The 20,852-nt window shown below is 43.6% G+C and overlaps 3 protein-coding genes across 3 annotated transcripts in view; 1 reads left to right on the forward strand and 2 right to left on the reverse strand.

Annotated features, from left to right (window-relative positions):
* LOC110165620 (solute carrier family 2, facilitated glucose transporter member 1-like) overlaps nucleotides 1–12,411 on the reverse strand; it is a 22,930-nt gene extending 10,519 nt beyond the window's left edge. The window contains exons 1-3 of the mRNA XM_055165869.1: nucleotides 12,391–12,411; nucleotides 3,277–3,369; nucleotides 1,928–2,088 (exon numbers count right to left, since the gene is read on the reverse strand). Of these exons, the coding sequence (XP_055021844.1) occupies nucleotides 1,928–2,088; nucleotides 3,277–3,369; nucleotides 12,391–12,411 (275 nt within the window). The remainder of the gene's footprint in view (nucleotides 1–1,927; nucleotides 2,089–3,276; nucleotides 3,370–12,390) is intronic.
* On the reverse strand, nucleotides 8,066–10,682 carry LOC110165614 (60S ribosomal protein L22). The gene is made up of 4 exons (XM_020930799.2): nucleotides 10,620–10,682; nucleotides 9,960–10,070; nucleotides 9,765–9,889; nucleotides 8,066–8,242 (listed from the first exon to the last, which is right to left on the reverse strand). The coding sequence occupies exons 1-4, from the start codon at nucleotides 10,629–10,631 to the stop codon at nucleotides 8,098–8,100; spliced, it is 393 nt and encodes a 130-aa protein (XP_020786458.2). The 5' UTR covers nucleotides 10,632–10,682; the 3' UTR covers nucleotides 8,066–8,097.
* On the forward strand, nucleotides 10,840–19,223 carry icmt (isoprenylcysteine carboxyl methyltransferase). The gene is made up of 5 exons (XM_020930806.2): nucleotides 10,840–11,107; nucleotides 13,298–13,386; nucleotides 15,133–15,302; nucleotides 15,921–16,138; nucleotides 17,605–19,223. The coding sequence occupies exons 1-5, from the start codon at nucleotides 10,889–10,891 to the stop codon at nucleotides 17,782–17,784; spliced, it is 876 nt and encodes a 291-aa protein (XP_020786465.1). The 5' UTR covers nucleotides 10,840–10,888; the 3' UTR covers nucleotides 17,785–19,223.
* Nucleotides 19,224–20,852: the final 1,629 nt, after the last annotated feature.

Raw genomic sequence — 20,852 nt, forward strand, 5'->3', positions numbered from 1 at the left:
CAAACACACACAACACACACATGACACACACACACATCACACCAACGACACAAACACACATCACACAAACACACACATGTCAGACACACACAACACACACATGACACACACATCACACCAACGACACAAACACACACATGTCAGACACACACAACACACACATGACACACACATCACACCAATGAAACAAACACACACACGACACACACATCACACCAACGACACAAACACACACATGTCAGACACACACAACACACACATGACACACACATCACACCAATGAAACAAACACACACATGTTAGACACACACAACACACACATGACACACACATCACACACATGTCAGACACACACACACACGACACACACATCACACCAACGACACAAACACACACATGTCAGACACACACAACACACACATGACACACACATCACACCAACGACACAAACACACATCACACCAATGAAACAAACACACACATGTCAGACACACACACAACACACGAAACACACATCACACAAACACACACATCACACACACGACACAAACACACACATGTCATACACACACACACACACACACGAAACACACATCACACAAACACACACATCACACACACGACACAAACACACACATGTCACACACACACACACGAAACACACATTGCACAAACACACACATCACACACACGACACATACACACACATGTCATACACACACAACACACACATGACACACACCACATGTCACAAACACACACACATCATAGACACACGACACACACATGACACACACATCACACAACACACACAACACAAACGACACAAAGACACACGACACACACATGACACACACGACACAAACAGCACAAACACACACGTTACAAACACACAACACAAATACAACTCGTAAGGGGCCACAGAACAGTGACATTTGTCTCTTGTTGATGACGTGTAGGTGGATGAATGTGACCTGGACGTTCAGACTGACATGTCCAAAGATCACAGATCCAAGTGTCCTGGATCACATATGAAAAAATCTGATCTGTGTGGTTCAGACTGTGACTGAAAGATCAGATACAGGAACATAGAGACAAAAAAATCAGATTTAGATCACTTCAGGCTGCAGACTGAATGTAGAGTAATAGGAGCAAATTTGGAGCTGATTTCCATATTTGGAATTCCGACCACAATTATCAGAACACCAAACCTGTAACCTGTAACTCGGGGAAAGAAGGGGCCTGACTGGTCTGTAATTAATGTCTTATTACCTCCGCCAAGGAGGTTATGTTTTTGCCGGCGTTTGTCTGTTTGTTTGTTTGTTTGTCTGTTTGTTTGTTTGTCTGTTAGCAACATAACTCAAAAAGTTATGGACCGATTTTGATGAAATTTTCAGGATTTGTTGGAAATGTGAAAAGGAAGAACGGATTTCATTTTGGGGCTGATCCGGAAGAAATCCTGGATTCTGGATCACTTTGAAATTTTAGTTAACATTGTAGTAAATGGGGCCAAAAGATTTGTTCCTCAATATCTGGGTTAATTATTGACCAAACCCCATGAAATTTGACTCAGGGATGGACAATGAGATCCTCTTTCATATTCCAAAGGCTGATCCGGATCTGATCCAGAAGACTGATTTTATCGCAATTTACATAAAAAATGGGGGTAGTCCTTGGCAGAGGTCTGCGCTCTCTGACTGCTTTTCTAGTTTTGATTTGGGGACAAAATAAAGAAATAAAAACACCAGGATCATGTCGAGTGGGTTAATACGAACATTTTAAGAACAAAATACAAGGCTCCTGTGAACAGAGGGGGGAGCCTGTGGACAGAGGGGAGGGGCCTGTGGACAGAGGGGAGGGGCCTGTGGACAGAGGGAGGGGCCTGTGGACAGAGGGCGGCGCTTGTGGACAGAGGGGCGGGGCCTACCTGCCGAAGCGGTTGACGAAGAGCCCGACAGAGAAGGAGCCGATCATTCCTCCCACGGGGAAGATGGCGACAGAGAGCGACCAGAGCGCCGTGAGGGCGGACTGAGAGATGGGCTCCGAAAAACGACTGCTCCACGTCTCACTGTAGAAGTCCTCGATGATCTGAAACAAACAGACGCACACAAGTCCAACACACAAGTCCAACAAACACACACAAGTCCAACACACAAGTCCAACAAACACACACAAGTCCAACAAAAGTCACACAAGTCCAACAAAAGTCACACAAGTCCAACACACAAGTCCAACAAACACACACAAGTCCATCACACAAGTCCAACAAACACACACACATCCAATAAAAGTCACACAAGTCCAACAAAAGTCACAACACAAGTAAAAGTACATGTTTAAAAATGTACACTTGCGCAGAGTTAAAGATCTAACAAAGCTTCAAATGTCGTGATTCTGATGCAAATTTGTGCTGAATTTTGTTCAACAGAAACAAACTATAAAAAATAAAAATACTTTTCAGTCCATTTCAAAATGTTGTGGAGTAGAAAATACAAACACCTGCTCTCAAATGTTTTGAAGTAAAAGTAAAATGTACTTAAGTAAAGTACAGACACGATTTTTGTTTTTACTGAAGTACAGAACTTTAACAGCAAAAACTGAAGGGTTAAAATTTCAGGGTGAAATATTTCAGAGTTGTTTTAAACACAAAAAGTGTTATTTTAACTCTTTGAGAGTTAAATGTGTGTTGGAGTTGGGGTTATTTGTCAGAGTTGATTTGGTTGAAGTTAATTCAACTTCTCTTAGTGTTAATTTGTCTCCACCACTTCAAACTCCCTCCAGAGTAGAACCAGTTTGAACCAGTTTTGTTCATAATTTCATCATAAATTAACTCAAATAAAGTGTAAAAATAAAACCCCTCTGTGTGTTGTTGAGTTAAATCAGGATAACTCTACAAAGTGTTATCTGTTTACTCTCTAAACGTTCATTTAACTCTGGATTTGGGGTTAAACAGGAACTTTGGTCCAGTTTTACTTCATGAACATTTACACAAATGTTAAATTAACTCTAGAACAGAGTGACTCAGATAAACACTGAGAAAATGTTAAAAAATGATTCTATCAGAGTCAATTTTAACACTGCACTTTTTGCTGTGTTTGGTGCTTGTACTTTGTTACATGTCACCACTGTACAGAACAATGTGTGCGTGTGTATGAGTGTGTGTGTGTACGTTACGTGTGTGTGTGTTACGTGTGTGTGTGTGTGTGTGTGTATGTTACGTGTGTGTGTGTATGTTACGTGTGTGTGTGTGTGTGTGTGAGTGAGTGTGCGTCTGACCTTCTGCGGTGCGTTGATGACTCCAGTGTTGTATCCAAACTGCAGAGAGCCGAGGACGGCGGCGCTCACTGACAGGAGCAGGGCGGGCGTCACCTGTCGACACACAGTTCACTTCAATCTTTATTAAGAACACGTAACATCTGGTTCATAGTATTAAAAAGAAAATGGTAAGAAAAAAAAGTACCGCTTACACTCACACTTGTTATTTGTCATTATTTGTCATTAATCAACAAAGTTGAATCTGTTTTTTCATGTTTTTCTGTTTAAATGTTGTTCTTCCTTCAGTCACAGGAGCCACTGCGGCTCTCTCCATGGTTCTTTGAGTCTTAGGTTATTTATATCTGGTCTGTGAGGAGGACGTGCAGATCGTGTCTGTCAGGAGAGGGGGGGGGGGCGGCTGAGGTGAACACAACATGAAGGTTTATGGTTCAATTCCCAAACCAGGAGGGACTTTTCTCTGATGAGTTTGTCATATCAATGATGATTAAAAAAGTAAGTAAGTTTTTATTTCTATAGCTCTATGCAGACTGACTGAAGCGAGGCTGCCAATCTGCACCAACGTCCCCTCTGACCACCAACATCACTCACACACACACACAAAACACTTTCATCCAGGGCAATGTGGGTGCTTTGCCTAAGGACACAACAACAGTTTCTGTTCTGGTGCCTCCTGTGGCTCCTGATTTTCCCAGAGTCTCTGTCCAATTCCAGACCAGGACCAACCAGACCTCTGAGCTTCTCGGGTTTTGACAAACCAGTATGACCACAACACCACAATAAATAAATAATGCCAAACTGTGGAACATTTAGAGCAAAACAACTCCCAGCCACAGATCAGAAAAAAACACACGGCTCGAAGAGAGAGGAGGGAAAGAAACCAACAAACTGTCACATGACTCAATTTAAAAGATCGAGACTGAGACAAGATTGAGACCATGTCTCATCGAGACCAAATCAAGACCATCTTTATCATTTATACAGTGATGTTGGCACATCTATAATATACATATATATATATATATATATATATATATATATATATGTATATAATATATATCATAAACAGTATATACATCAATGTTTTTATAAATCTATCTCCACTTTGGAATGGAAACAAAATAAAATATTTAATGTAATGAAAATGATAACGACATAATCAAATATTAACACTGGTTTTCTTCATCTACATGTCACTGTATTGTTTCTTTTTCCCTTTTATAAATTGCCTATTAATTTGTGAATTATATTTTGTCTAACTTAAAATTTTAAAAAAGATGTCACTGTAGAGTTTTGTTTTTCTGCAGATCAGTTCCATCAGCTGCCTGTCAGTGACACAGAGACACGATCAGAGTCTCGTCTCCTATGGAAAGGCAGGTTTTTATATTTTTACTCTTTGTTATTATACTGTGATGTGTGACTCCTGGGTCCAAATAATTTTTCTTGTGGATCAATAAAGTTTGTCTAAGTTTAAGTCTGAGGCTGATGAATCCACAGTTTTATCACACCACAGTGTCTGAAACTGCACCGGAAGTCGTCATCTGCATGTTTCCAAACGTCTTCTGTAAGCGTGAAAAGAGTCAATATGCATGAAAATATCTGCATGAAGTTTTGTGTGAACACTGAAGAGAAATCTGCAGAAACGTGACGACACTGGACTTTACACAGTTTGTAGTAAAACAAATTTGTGAATGAGTTTGTACTAAGTTTTAGTTCAATAATTTTGGAAAAAATACCTTAAAAGTGCAAGATGTAATGTTTCTGTAATGTAATGTTTCAGTCGCTTTTCTCCATTTGTCTGGAATGTTCCACACTATGGCATTAAACCTTTCTATATTCATGGAGAGCAAACCAGACCCAGTTCCAGGTCAGATCTGTGCAAAGGCGACCCCACTCACAGTCAGAATGTCTGTTTTTGAGGTATTTTTGAGTTTTATAAAACCACCTGTAACTGAATAAATGTAAAGTAAAACTGTTTAAAGTTCACACTGTGGAACATTCCAGGCAGAGCAAAAACACCTCCATGGAGAAAAGCATTTCACAGACCCTCCTCTAGAAAATTACAGAGAGCAGCTTTAATCAGCTCTACATATCAGGAAAAAATATCGGTCACTGGTTCCTCTGGAGTCTAAACGTTATCGGTATCGGTTAATGAAAAAAAAATATCGGTGGATCTCCAGCCCCTGTGACCTCTCTGACCCCTGGACCTTTGACCTTAGTGCTGACCCTGTCCATAAGGTGCTTCTCCTTGTGCTGAGGTGGGACGTGGTGGACGTGAGCTGCTGTGGTTCCTCTTACAGAAGGTCAACAAGGGCAGGAGAAACACGTCCAGGTCGCACGCAAAATACAAATAAAATACAAATAAAATATAAATAAAATACTAATAAAATACTAATAAAGCCGGTTTGACTGTGAGAATCTTAAAATGAACACAAAGAACAGGAAGACCTCACGAAACAAACTGGAACGATAAAAGATTCTAGTCCGTCTCAAAAAATTTGAATAACATAAAAAATTCAAAAAGTTCCACATTTTTCTCGCTGATTTCAGAAAGTCAAACCCAAACATGAGAAAAATATGGAACTTTTTCATGATATTCTGATTTTTTCAGATGGACTAGTGGGTAACTTTTCTGGTGAAGGGTCCTTCACCTGTTTATTTCTATGGAGATGTCAATGCTCTGTTTATAATGTTCCACAGTGTGACTTTAAACAGCTCAACTTCACTTTTATTTAATTACAGGTGTTTTTAAAACTCAAAAATACCTCGAAAAACAGACTTTCTAGTTTGGGTTCCATGAAGATAGAAAGGTTTAAAGTCATACTGTGAAACATTACAGGCAAAGCGATAACATCTCCATGGAAACGAAGCATTTGTCAGAGCTTCACAATGCAGCTTTAAAATGATTAAAACATGAAGAACAAATGAACCTAACTGGACGATAACAGATTTAATTCACGTTTAATGACACAGTGCGGAACATGTGTCTGACAAGAACGTCTCCATGGTGACGGTGGAGTGTGGAGCGTGAGCAGAGGGAGCGCCTGGGTGAGTACCTGCTCGAGGCCCTCCATGGCTCTGGGGTGGAGGTCCCGCTAGAGGTCCGGTTGGAGGTCCTAGTGGAGGTCCTAGTGGTGGTACCGCTGGAGGTCCTGTTGCTGGTCCGAGTTCAGGTCCTTCTGGAGGTTCGGTTGGAGGTTCGGTTGGAGGTCTGGTTGGTGGTCCGAGTTGAGGTCCCACTGAGGTCCGGTTGGAGGTCCCGCTGAGGTCCCCCTGACACTGGCGTCCGTCGGCGTCAGGTGAGAGGACTGGTTGTAAACATCTCCATTCTCCTGCTGCTTAAGCCTCTTAACGACGTCAGAGCGACTAAGTGGATCTGCTCAGGAGCATCTGAGGAGGAGGAGGAGGAGCACCCAGCACGTAGAGAGCACCCACAGAGAGTACCCAAAGAGAGAAGAGCACCCACAGTGAGCACCCACAGAGAGGAAAGCACCCAGAGAGGAGCTACAGAGAGAAGAGCACCCACAGAGAGAACCCACAGCACCCAGAGAGAGCAAAGCACCTAGGGAGAGCACCCAGAGAGAGGACCTAGAGAGACCTAGAGAGAGCAGAGCACCCACAGAGAGAACCCACAGCACCCAGAGAGAGCAGAGGACCCAGAGAGAGGACCCAGAGAGGAAACAGGGAGAGCACCCAGAGAGAGCACACACAGAGAGAAGAGCACCCACAGAGGAGCTACAGAGAGCACCCAGAGAGAGCAGAGCACCCAGAGAGCACCTACAGAGTGAAGAGCATCCACAAAGAGAACCCACAGCACCCAGAGAGAGCAAAGCACCTAGGGAGAGCACCCAGAGAGAGAACCTAGAGAGAGAACCCAGAGAGAACCCTAAGAGAGCCGCCAAAGGGAGAGGACCTGGAGAGAGCACCTGGAGAGAAAACTCAGAGAGAGGACCCAGAGAGAGCACCTAGAGAGAACCCGGAGAGAGAACCTAGAAAGAGAACCTAGAGAGAACCCAGAGAGAGAACCTAGAGAGAGAACCTAGAGAGAGGACCCAGTGAGAGTAGGACAGATGATGGTGTGACTGAAGCACATGTGGTCAAACATTCAGGAAAAAACATTTGGAGTTTTAGTTAACAAAAGTCACACAGAGCAGAGGTTCTCAAACTGTGGGCGGGGGTCCTGGGGGGGACTGAAGTTAAACTCAATAAAAGGTGAAGTGAGGTGAAACGTCCACCAGGGGGGGGGGCAAAGCTCCTGTATCAAGAACAAGTGTTCACTGTAAAAAAAGAAACCAGAAATCTGTTTTAAAGATCGAGACTGATCTGAGCCTGAGGAACATCACAGTTTCACAGTTTCCAAACAGATTTCTTGGGCACCTTATTACATAAAAAGGAAAAGATCTCCCCATTACTGAAAATAAATCATGCACAAAATAAATTATGAGCTGCTAAAAGACTGTTCCAGTTTCCTGCATTGAAAGAAATCCATAAAATGATCAGGACAGTGTGCAATGTCCCTTTAGAAATAAATAAAATAATGACTTCAGAGCATACTGCAAATAAAAATGTGTTCATAATTTTTTTTCATTTTGACATGTTTCTAACGTATAACTACAATATTTTCTTTATTATCAGGAATAAAAACTGAAAAATTTAATTAAAAATACTAAAAACCTGAAAAGTGGAACAGTTGGATCTATTGTAAATGGAACGTGATTAAACTCAGTGCATCTTTGTCCGGTTCACAGGGAGTTTAGAGTTTAAATGTTTTGGAAAAACACAAAAGATGACGTTTGGTGTAAACAGAATTTTATTAAGAAATCTTTAATCCTCGTCCTCCTCCTCCTCCTCGTCCTGATTGATCTGGAAGTAGCGCAGCTCGTAGCTTTCCTTCGTGTTGGCCACAACTCGGAGCCAGTCACGGAGGTTGTTCTTCTTCAGGTACTTCTTGGTCAGGTACTTCAAGTATCTGTGGACAAGGGACAGTTTAGAAACGCTGACGACATGTTTTCTTCGTGCTACTGCAACATTTTTGGTAATTTTTTTCTGCGAAGGTTTGAGCTGAAAAGTTGAATTAGGATCTAGTACAATTATTTATTGCACCTGAGCAATATTTAACAATACTTTACATTTAAAATACTTTTGTGGATAATTCTGCTTTATGGTTTGGTTTCAATATTATATTATGTTGTTTATTGTTTATATTTACTTCAACTACACATCACACTTCAAAATGTGTTCTGGTGACAGGCCTATATTAGAGTCAAACATGTGGTTTGGTCCATAAACATAATTTACATCTTATTTTAGATCATCCTTAAATTAGAACATGTTTGTTGTAGAAGCTCCTGATGCAGATGAAAGTTCACTCACACCAGGACTTTAGAACTGTGCCCAAGTATGTGCCGTGCTGGACTTTGGGCCCCGGTGTGATGAGGTGGGCCAAAGCACGACACAGAGCTCATGTACTTGCACACACACGACTTTACTGTATGGGCCGTCTGTGTGTGTGTGGATGTTACTCATACGAGGAAAACAGTGAATAAACTCGACTCCAAAACACACTGCAAACCCACGCTGATCTTCAATAAGGACTGGACGGTGACAGAAGTTTTGCAGCCTCATCTCCTCCCGGCCTCACACTCCTCCTCCTCCTCCTGGCCTCTCACTCCTCCTCCTCCTCCTCCTGGCCTCACTCCTCCTCCTCCTCCTGGCCTGTCACTCCTGCCTCACACTCCTCCTCCTCCTCCCGGCCTCACACTCCTCCTCCTCCTCCCGGCCTCACACTCCTCCTCCTCCTCCCGGCCTCACACTCCTACTCCTCCTCCTCCCGGCCTCACACTCCTACTCCTCCTCCTCCCCGGCCTCACACTCCTACTCCTCCTCCCGGCCTCACACTCCTACTCCTCCTCCCGGCCTCACACTCCTCCTCCTCCTCCCGCCTCACACTCCTCCTCCTCCCGGCCTCACCTCCTCTCCTCCTCCCGGCCTCACACTCCTCCTCCTCCCCGGCCTCACACTCCTCCTCCTCCTCCCGCCTCACACTCCTACTCCTCCTCCCGGCCTCACACTCCTACTCCTCCTCCTCCCGGCCTCACACTCCTACTCCTCCTCCTCCCGGCCTCACACTCCTCCTCCTCCCGGCCTCACACTCCTCCTCCTCCCGGCCTCACACTCCTCCTCCTCCCGGCCTCACACTCCTCTGTTCTGCCATTATTTCCATAAACTCACAGAGGAGAGCACAGCAGGACTCCTCGGTCTCACTATTTTATAAATATTTCTGCCGCTGGACTTATTTTCTCACTTAAGCGTTCGCTCTGCTGTGCATCATGTAAACAAACAGTGTCGTGTGATGACGTCATCGGTCGTCATTCGGTTCTGCAGATGTGAGTGTGGAACACAGAACCCACAGCGATCTACTCGAGCACGACACAGTTCTAAAGTCGTAGAGTGAGAGCGCAGTGACGGACTGAGAAGAGTCTGAGCCTCACCTCTTGGAGAAGGGCACCTCAGAGGACACTGTGATTTTACTTTTGCTTCGCTCGATGGACACCACGCCTCCTCCCAGGTTCCCCGCCTTCCCGTTCACTTTGATCCGCTCCTGAAGGAACTGCTCCTGCACAGAAAACGTGCACGGTCATAGCCGACCTCCCGAGAGACAACGACCCAGAGGAAAGAGGACTTACAAAGTTGGCGGCGTCCATGATTCCGTCCTCCACAGGGTGAGTGCAGTCCAGAGTGAACTTCAGAAGCTGCTTCTTCTTCTTGCCGCCTTTGCCCACGTTCGGTTTCCTCTGCTGCAAAAACACACGTCAGACACAAGAAATAACAACTACAAACTACAACAGACACCACAAGCCCAGCTCCCTCTGTGTGTGTGTGTGTCTGTGTGCAGAGGACGTTTGTGTGCACTTGGTCTGCATAAGATCTACTGTGTGTGACTGTGTGTGACTGTGTGTGACTGTGTGTGACTGTGTGTGTCTGTGTGTGTCTGTGTGTGTCTGTGTGTGTCTGTGTGCAGCTGATCCACTGTGTGATAAACAGGTTGAGTGTTTTTATCTAGTACGTTTGTGTTTTCTTCTAATCAGACAAATTATAAAAAGCTCAACAGTTCATGTACCTGACGTGTTTAATCTGGTGTTTTTACGCTAATGCTAAGTGTTAGCCGCAGGCTCTAATCGTGCCTCGTACAAAGCCTGATTTCGTGACAAAGCGCAAACTTTCCTCTGCACCGCGCACATTCCCGCAGAGCCCCGTGTTTCGCCTCTTTGATTCTGCTCAGATCTTTATTAAATCTTCATTAAAAGCAGTAAATTAATGAACACGCGTTCGAGCTTCGTACTTACAAGAGGCGCCATGGCGGAGAGTCCGCAGAGAGGAAGCACGCAGGGCGCATGCGCAGCTCACGGTCACTCTGATAAATAAAAACATTATTAAAAGTGATAATAAATCCACTGGGGACTGTCTCTGCTCCAATAAGACATGAGAACTATTAAAAATATACTTCTGTGATTTAATTTAAATTGTTGTTGTTTTGGCTCGGAGTGACAGCTCTCGCGAGGCTACGGTGAGGGACGCAAACCTCGCGAGAGTCCCGTCGGGCAGGAGGTTCATCATGGCAGGCGGTAAGTTGGTGCTGGAGGGAAGAGTTAGTGTCAGAGCCTTTGTTTTAGGACTCAGCGTCGTCACGATCCCGCTCATCCGGACCTTCTTTGGACGCGCGGACTGGGTCTTTGACTATCTCACGGAAACGCCCGGGAAAATCGCCATTTGTCTGCACATAGCGCTGATCAATGGCCTGCTGCTGCTCACGTACAGGGGACCTCTGTATAAGGTGAGTCCAGAGCGCACACCTGTCCTACACCTGTCCTACACCTGTCCAAACCTCTGTCCCACACCTGTCCTACACCTGTCCCCACCTCTGTCCCCTCCTCTGTCCCCTCATCTCTGTGTGTTTGTGCGGGTTTCTTCTCTCATGCGGGTGCTGGGCGCCTGGTGCTGAGTCCTGGAGCGGATGGACTTGATCTTCTGTAATCTCTAAATCCCTGTGAGGAGACACCAGATATAGAGCCTCTAAGCTGGAGCTGGACTCTTCCTGTGGACTGGGGCGGGTCTCGTGTCTTTACCTGTTGGTCACGTGTGCTCTGTGCGCAGTGTTGGGAAGTTTACTTTTTAAAATGTATTCCCCTAAGCAATGATCCTCTATTTCTGTTGCTTGGTGTAATTGACCCCGTTGTAGGTTAGGTTAAGTCGCTTTATTCGTACCCGTAGGTAAATTTGCTTTGCAGATTTGAGAGGCAGGTTCCACATTTCACATTTCATTCATCCACAAAACAAACAAACAAAATAAAGTGTTACAGATGCTCCAGTGCAGAACGGTTTGTTCCATAAACAACCAATTAAAATCATCCATCACGCTTGGCTAAAATCACAATAAATATTAAATATGTTAAAAACACACAATCTTAGATAAATAGATTACAATTTATTCATAAGTTCGACAGCAGCCGGAACGAAGCTCCTTTTAAAACGATTCGTTCTAGATCTTGGGACTAAAAGCCTCTGACCAGAGGGAAGCAGCTGAAACTCTGAGTTTAGTGGATGTTGCTCGTCTCTTAAAATCCTCTGGGACGTCGTCTGTAACTGTCCTGAGTCCAGAGAGTCCAGCGGCTCTGAGGATGAACGATCACCTACTCGCCCATTTAACCGACTGATTCAGGGAGTTTGTGTTTTTAGCAGAAATGCTCCAAACCACGAGACCAAAGAAAACGTTAAAACTGATTCCATAAATGTTTTATAAAACAGTGTCATCATGGTTCTGTCTACATGGTAAAAGGAAAACTTTCTCAGACAGTGAAGGTGCTGGTGCCTTTTTTACACACACCAGAACAATTATTGTCAAAACTCAATTTTGAATCAATGATTGTTCCAAGATATTTATATGAGTCACACACTTGACTGACTGAACCTGTTGTAAAAGATAAATATAATAGAAAATTGTATGGGATGCTGACTTTTTGTGCCAGAAAAAGTCGACTAGTGAATTGGATATGTGACAAGACCCCCACTAAAACTCCATGGCAGAAGGTGGTTCTTGGTTTTGTTTCTCTTGATTACCTGACGTGTCGGCTTCATCATAAGGACAATGTCTTTAAGAAGATTTGGGAACCATTTTTGATATATACTGGACTTGAGATCTCAGATATTATGAACAGGTTATTTACATTTTGAAATGGCTGTATCTGTGTCTAACATATGAATGGGCCTTTGTTTGTTTGTTTTGTTTAATTTTGCTTGTATTGCTTATATTGTTATTTTGTTGATTATTTAGTTTAAACTAAAAGGCAATAAATATATATGCAAAATATAGATTGTAACGAAATCCAGTAAGTTACTTAAGGTGAGTAATGTAATCTGATTACTTTGGATTACTTGATTTGCTGTAGAGAAACAAAGACTCGGATATTGTAACATAAGAAGTTTTGTCTGATAAAAGAAAATAAAAAGTCCAGACTTTACTTAAACATATTAAAAATCTTATTGATTGAAGAGGAGGAGACACGTCCACACAGCAGGATTTAGTCCTGTTAAATCCTGTTTGAGACCTGGTTTAGTCCTGGTTTTAATCCTGGTTTAGACCTGGTTTAGTCCTGGGTTAGACCTGGTTCAGACCTGGTTTAGTACTGGTTTTAGTACTGGTTTAGTCCTGGTTTTAGTCCTGGTTTAGACCTGGTTTTAGATCTGGTTTTAGACCTGGTTCTAGACCTGGTTCAGACCTGGTTTAGACCTGGTTTAGTCTTTGTTTAGTCCTGGTTTAGATCTGATGTAGACCTGGTTTAGTGTCCGGCAAAAAAGAGGGATTTAGCCCAAAATGTGAAAACGGTAAAATCCCTCTGTATAATCCATTAATTTGAACAAAGTAACTGTAATCCAATTACCACTCCCTGAAACAGTAACTGTAACTGAATACAGTGACTCATCATTTGTACTCTGATTACATGTAATCTGTTACTCCCCGACACAGGTCGCTCTGAGGGCCTCGTTCCTGGGGCTGGTGTTTGGTTCTGGTCTGATCATCAGTCTGTCTGAAACCAGCTGGACTCACTTTGGCTGGTAAGAGTCACACGAACATCACCGATAAACACTGGAGGAACAGTTGAACAGTTGAACAGTCAGAGGACACATGACTCTCACGCCGCGTTAAAAGTCAGAAGTCAATATTATTATTATTTAACTCCAGAGATGTTGGGGAGTGTTCTCTCTGTTCTGAAATCATTTACACACGTTTAATAAATTACACAAGAGGAATGTGTCCGGTTTATGGATCCAGTTCCAAACAAATAATCAGAAAGTTCAACATTTGTGGATCAGAAGTTTGTAGATTTATTTAAAAAACTGAGAATCTCCCTCAGAGTCTCAGCTTCCTGTTTGATGCAACATTTGGAGGACTTTTTTTTGTTTTTTAAAGGTCGCACATGACGCCAAACTGTCTCCTTTGAACTTTAAGTCCTGTTCTAATGCTGTTCCCTCCTCAAAAACAAAAACAGACCTGGAGTTTTGTTTCATTCACACGTTTTGAGTCTTTTATTATGAGTCTGTTGACATCTACAAAGCTCCAAACACTCTGTTCCACCTTGTGATGTCATGAGACGGTGGTTTTCAGCTGAACAGCTCCTTTTCATACCGTTTAGTTCAGTAGAATAAGTTTGTAGTCCCAAGGCTGAAATGAATCCCGGCTCAAGCGTCCCCCTGGCTTGAAAGTCCCAGGTTAAGTGTTCCATTCTCTCGCCACCGCGTCTGCACTGTGATGTGTTGAGTTAGAAAATCAGCTTCTTTATCAAAATAAAATGAAATGTGAATGTATCAGACCAAATGTCAGACCTTGTTTATGTGATTTTACTGATTTTCCCAAAGTGGCACACATTTTTTCAGTCTGTAACATCAGTATAATCCTCATGTTGTCACAGAACTTTACTATTAAATCATATTTAAAATTATTTTTTCTTGTTCCCCACGTCCTACAACATCTGTAACTGTTGATGTGGGAAGAAATATGAATTATTTCCTGACCTGCTGTGAACATAATTTATAAGCAGCGCGACACAAGGAACTTAGAAATCCCCATAATTAGTTTTTTACATAATTCAGAATCACTTTTTGGAAGCTCTTAACTCGGTATTTCATTGAAAAATGTCAGATAAAATCCTGAATATAGTTGTGGTGCTCCCTCCTGCTCACCAGTGCTGATTGACTGATGTCATGTCCAGATGATTTAGATGAACTCACTTAGTTTTATAAAATGCACAGTTCAGGGGGATTTTCCATCTGATTTCTGCTGAAAATGATCCAAATGATTCCAGTGAAGGTTTGTCGAGTGTGACATCACGAGGTGGAACAGAACGTTTTCAGTTTGAGAGAAAAACTCTGAAGCCAAAATGTGCAGGTTTGTGAGTTAAACATGTGAATGAAACAAAACAAAACTCCAGGTCTGTTTGTGACGAAGAAACTAATAATAATTTATAACATAAATCAGAAAATATCATAATATGGACCTTTTAAATTGTCGATTATTCTAGAACATCTCTGCAGTCTGTGTTGTTTTTTGTATCGTTTTTGTGTCATTTTTGTGTCGTTTTCTTGTCATTTTTGTGGGTGTTTTTGTGTCATTTTTGTGTCATTTTTGTGGGTGTTTTTGTGTCATTTTTGTGGGTGTTTTTGTATATTTTTGTGTGGTTTTTGTGCTGTTTTTGTGTGGTTTTTGTCTTGTTTTTGTGTCGTTTTTGTATCGTTTTTGTGTCATTTTTGTATCGTTTTTGTCAGTCATTGAGGTCTCTTCCTTCAGTCCGTTGTCTTCCTCAGGTACATGTGTTCTCTGTCCTTCTTCCATTACTCGGAGTATCTGGTGACGGCCTTGATAAACCCGCGCAGTTTGTCTCTGGACTCGTTTCTCCTGAACCACAGTCTGGAGTACAGCCTCGCCGCGCTCTCCTCCTGGCTCGAGTTCACCGTGGAGAAACTCGCCGTCCCAGGTACAAGATCTACTCCAGGACTAAACCAAGACTAAACCAGAACTAAATCTAGATCTAAACCAGGACTAACATCAGGACTAAACTGGGACTAAACTGGGACTAAACCAGGACTTAAACCAGGACTAAACCAGATCTAAACCAGGACTAAACCAGGACTAAAACCATTACTAAACCAGGACTAAACCAGGACTAAACCAGGACTAAACCAGGTCTAAACCAGGTCTAAACCATTTCTAAACCAGTTCTAAACCGGGACTAAACCAAGTCTAAACCAGGACTAACATCAGGACTAACATCAGGACTAGAATCGGGTCTAAACCAGGACTGAGCTGGGACTAAACTCGGGACTAAACTAAACTCGGGACTAAACTCGGGACTAAACTCGGGACTAAACTCGGGACTAAACTCGGGAAACTCGGGACTAAACTCGGGACTAAACCAGGACTAAGGACTAGGTCTTTACCTACTCTAAGGGGAAGTTCACGTTCACCCTCTGATGTGTCAAATGATCTTTAAACTCTGGGGTTGTGTTGTTATGATCTGATCTTTTAAAGTGGAGAAAACCGAGTTAAATCGGACTCGTATTAAAGTCCGTGTTGTTCTTCTGTTGGTGCTCAGAGCTGAAGCAGCTGACGTGGATCAGCGTGGTGGGGCTGGTGATGGTTCTGTGTGGAGAAGCTCTGAGGAAAGCCGCCATGTTGACCGCCGGCTCCAACTTCAACCACATTGTCCAGAACGAGAAGGCCCAGAGCCACGTCCTGGTCACCAGCGGAGTCTACGCCTTCTTCAGACACCCGTCCTACGTGGGCTGGTTCTACTGGAGTATAGGCACTCAGGTGAGCTTCAGGAGAGCTTCAGAAACACACAGGCTCAGAAACGGGATATTCATCTTATTCTGAAAGTTTGTGAAATCCCGTTCAGATCCAGAGCAAAGGAGAAATTCAGTTAACTGGACAAAAGTTGACAGAAAAAAAAACAATAAACTTTTGTCCAGTCGACAGAAGAGAATTTCTCCTTTTTTATTCTTAAGTTGCCGTGGACGCCACAGTCACTGAGGTGGTTTTATTTTGCACAGAGCTGCAGATCTCACTGTCAGTATGTTCAGTCCAGACTCTAACGGCGTTTTAAAGCCTCAGAGATTGACTGCAGTGACACGTGTGGGTCACATGAACACTGAACATTTTACACAAATGACTTTAAGATGCAAAACATTTCTTAAATTCTCCAGTGAAATGAGGACAGAATAGACAGGACAGAATAAGGTGAATAGATATGAAATTATCTTGTTATGTTTTTATGGTTTGCTGCATGGAGACCAGACCAATCCTGAAATCTAAACTGTTGTCCCAAATCCCGAATCCGGCCCTAAACGTCCCGAAAATGACACGACTGAGTAGTTATTTTCTCATAAACATTAAAAACTGTTGGCAGAGGTTGAGTTGACTGCATCCAACCTGACCTCTGCTGCCTCAGGCCCTGACGGTTTCTAAGCGGCTGCTGCAGCTCCGCCTCCAGTCAATCTATTTTATTTATTTTTTGACGTTCTACGTTTTAGAAGTGAATATGCAACATGACAATAAGCTCATTTTCATTCATCTGGCTCAAACCTTTTTTGTGGTCATATCAGTTTGTCAAAGTCTGATCCCGTCAGATCTCAGGAGCTCAGAGTCCAGGTCTGGTCTGGACTTGGAGACTCTGGGAAAATCAGGAGCCACAGGAGGCGCCAGTCGTAAAAACTGTTGTTATGTCCTTAAGCAAGACACTTCACCCATATTGCCTAATATGAAAGAGGTGTGTGTGAGTGAGTGATGGTGGTCGGAGGGGCCGATGGTGCAGATTGGCAGCCGCGCTTCAGTCAGTCTGCCCCAGGGCAGCTGTGGCTACAATAGTAGTTTACACCACCGGGTCTGGAGTGACTGAAAAATGCTGAATAATGTTCTGTAAAGAGTCTTTGTGACAAATGTTTGTGAAAAGTGCTGTAGAAATAAAGACTTACTTATTTACTTTTTTCAAACCTGTCATAAACTTTAAAATTCATCTTTTATTATTGTCCCCTTCCTTAGAAAAATGTAACACTGTCCCAAATTTCAACCAGTCTCACCTGGTCACCGAATTTCTGCAGTGTCATAAACACTTTTCACAGTACTGAACCTGTCTAAACCCCTGCCCTGTCTGTGTGTCTGCAGGTGTAACCCCGTCTGTATCGTTTGTTTTATTATTTGTTTTTTGTGTTTCTTTAGGTGATCTTGTGTAACCCCGTCTGTATCGTGGGTTTTATTATTTGTTTTTTGTGTTTCTTTAGGTGATCTTGTGTAACCCCGTCTGTATCGTGGGCTACACAATAGCGAGCTGGCGTTTCTTTCGAGAGCGAATCGAGGAGGAGGAGCTGTCCCTGATCCACTTCTTCGCCGAGGACTATGTGGAGTACAAGAAGAAGGTGCCCACGGGACTTCCCTTCATCTCGGGCATCCGCGTGAACTAGCCCCGCCCCTGCCCCGGCCGCTCGGACACTACACGGCGCTGGGCCCGGACACGTCACTGTGCACTTTTGCATGTCTGCGCTCACGTTCCACGGACCGCGGCGGTGCAGCTCAGAGCTTCTCTCGGCTCCTGTAGCAAACGGACGGAGCAGAAGAGACGCCGCTTTAAAAAAAAAAAAAAAAGGACCTCTGTCTGTAGTTCCACGTCTCCGTCTCTAGAGGGAGTGAATCGTACGAGTGCACACTTCAGACTGTAGCTCGGCCTCTGTGGCTCTCAGGTCACGTCCACCTCACTTCACTGGAGTCTGCAACGCCTCTGTGTGTGTGTGTGTGTCTGTGTGTGTGTGTGTGTGTGTCTGCGTGTGTGTGTGTGTATCAAGATGTGTGTAAAATCCCTCAGTCGTCCAGGTAGAATCCACAGCAAAGGAGAAGTTCAATTTGTCAACTGAACAAACATTTATTTAGGTCAAAAACATTTCTCGGCTCCTCTAAGCTGCTCCTTCAGTTTTATCTGTCTGAAGGGAGGAGCTAACTACACTGAAACTACTCTGAAACTCACACACGCACTTCTTTATACAGTTTGTGTTTGTAGCTCGGCCTGTTCATGCTTCCGTCACAAACGACTGGACAAATGTTTAATTCTTCTTCAGTTGTGGTCAGACGCTGGTGGACACTTCCTTATATCTGCCTAATGGAGCTAACTACACTGAAACTCCTCTGAAACTCTATAAACAAGTGTGTGTTAGTTTCAGTTCGTAGCTCGGCCAGTAATCTCTATTCGCACTTCCGTCACAAACCTGGAAGACGTTTGGAAACATGATTACAACTTCCTTATGGGTTCTGTCCCTGGTCGTAGGTCTGACAAAATGTAGGAAAAATGAGAAAATGTCCCAGTTTTCTTCATCTCCATGTTGTTGTGTCGTTCCATTCTGTTCAGCTGATCAACATTTCCAGCCACACCTCAGTTTTCATCATTTTTCCGCTGACAGACGACTCCGATCGCACTGGGAACATGTGACTAGAAGAGACGAGATGATTCCAAACAGCTCATACGTCTGCAGGCTTCATTTTACCACTGACACGTTTACTTCAAGTTTCACCGCATGTTTCCAAACGTTTTCCTGGTTTGTGACGGAAGCGTGAATAGAGACGATCGGCCGAGCTACAAACACAAACTGTAAACAAGTGTGTGTGTGTTAGTTTCAGAGGAGTTTCAGTGTAGTTGGCTCCTGCAGACAGATATAAGGAAGAGTCACCAGCGTCTGACCAGAACTGAAGAAGCAGCTGAGAAACATATTCATAAACGTTTCTCCAGTCGACAAATTGAGTTTCTCCTTCGCCGTGTGTGTTTGAGGGGGGCTCTGTGTGTGTGTGTGTGTTTGAGGGGGGGGGCGCAGTCTGCTACACCTGTGTATTTGTGTGTGAGAGGAGTGTGTGTGTGTGTGTGTGTGTGTGAGGGGGACAGTGTGAGGGGGGCTGTTGTACTCAGGGGTCCCACGGTCATGGAAATCCTGGAGAAGTCATGGGAATTTGAAATTTAGTAAATTCAATGAAAGTTTTAGCAAAGTCATGGAATTTCAGTCTGTTTTCCTGCAGCTCCAGTGTTTGTGTTCAGTTCTCATGAGTCTGTTCTGATTATTTGTGAACGTCTGAGTCTTTTGTTTAAAAGAGACGACAGTAAATAATAATAAAAGCACTGACAGGATTTAGAATGTTCAAAAACTATAATCCCAAACCATAAGGTGAGTGGAAAGAGTCACATTTCAGATTTAGACCTAAAAGTCTGATCAGTTCTACACATGTAGGAGCTGGAAAGTCCTGAAAAATTCACTTAAGCTCATGAAAAAGTCATGGAAAAAGTTGTGAAATTTTGTCAGTGACAAAAGTGGGAACCCTGAGAACTGAACCACAGCCCCAGTCCAAAGACCCTCGGAGAGTCCAGACCCTCGGAGAGTCCAGACCCCCGGAGAGTCCAGACCCCCGGAGAGTCCAGACCCCGGAGAGTCCAGACCCCCGGAGAGTCCAGACCCCGGAGAGTCCAGACCCCCGGAGAGTCCAGACCCCGGAGAGTCCAGACCCCCGGAGAGTCCAGACCCGCCCTCTGCTTTTGTCTGTGTTTTTAGGGGACCTTTGCTGTCGTGTGGATGAGCTCATTTAAAATGTCATTTTTTCCTGTGGTGTGAAAGAGGATTTGCTGTATTTATCAGAGCAGGGATCGGACGGTTGCTGGCTTGCTTCAAAACTTAAAAACTAGGTTTACATACATTTGTAACGTTCCTTATTATAAGATATGAAAAAAAAAACTGAACTTTTCATATGTTCCAAATGGTCTGTTCTTGAAATGATCCACTGATCCAGGTTTATCAAGTATAAGGTCGTCTTAAAGCTGCATTGTGTAACTTTTCACTAGTTTGTTTCTATGGATACGTCATTCCTTTGTCTGGAATGTTCCACAGTGTGACATTAAGCAGCTCTACTTTACATTTATTCAATTACAGGTGTTTTTCCAGCTCAAAATTACCTGGAAAAACAGACATTGTAACTGTGAGTGGGGTCGCCTCTCCACAGATCTGACCTGGAACTTGGTCTGGTTTGGTCAGGTTTTGGTTAGAAAGGTTTAATGCCGTACTGTAGGTCGATGAGGCCTCAAGGTGCCATCTGGTGGTTTAAAAAATGACCTGTTTCCTTTGCAGACGCGTCACAGACTCGATCCTTCAGACACGTGAACACGTCTGACGCTCTGAGATCAACACACGAAAGAACCGACCACGAAACTGATGCAGAATCAAAGAAAATCACAGCCGACTGGATAATAAACTCAAATACGTGACACATGACGAGGTGAAAATGAGAGTAAAAAGTAAAATACTGTAGTTGTTTGAGTAAATCTGTAGTGAGCTCCACTTTGGACTCACCTGGAGTGGACCTGGGATGGACCTGGGATGGACCTGGGCTGACCTGGAGTGGACCTGGGCTGGACCTGGGCTGGACCTGGAGTGGACCTGGGCTGGACCTGGAGTGGACCTGGGATGGACCTGGGGTGGACTTGTGTAGTAGTCGAACATTATAA

This window comes from Boleophthalmus pectinirostris, unplaced genomic scaffold, assembly GCF_026225935.1.
Source record: "Boleophthalmus pectinirostris isolate CB_2022bp ecotype Guang Dong unplaced genomic scaffold, ASM2622593v1 HiC_scaffold_8, whole genome shotgun sequence".
In the NCBI taxonomy this organism is placed as follows: Eukaryota; Metazoa; Chordata; class Actinopteri; order Gobiiformes; family Gobiidae; genus Boleophthalmus; species Boleophthalmus pectinirostris.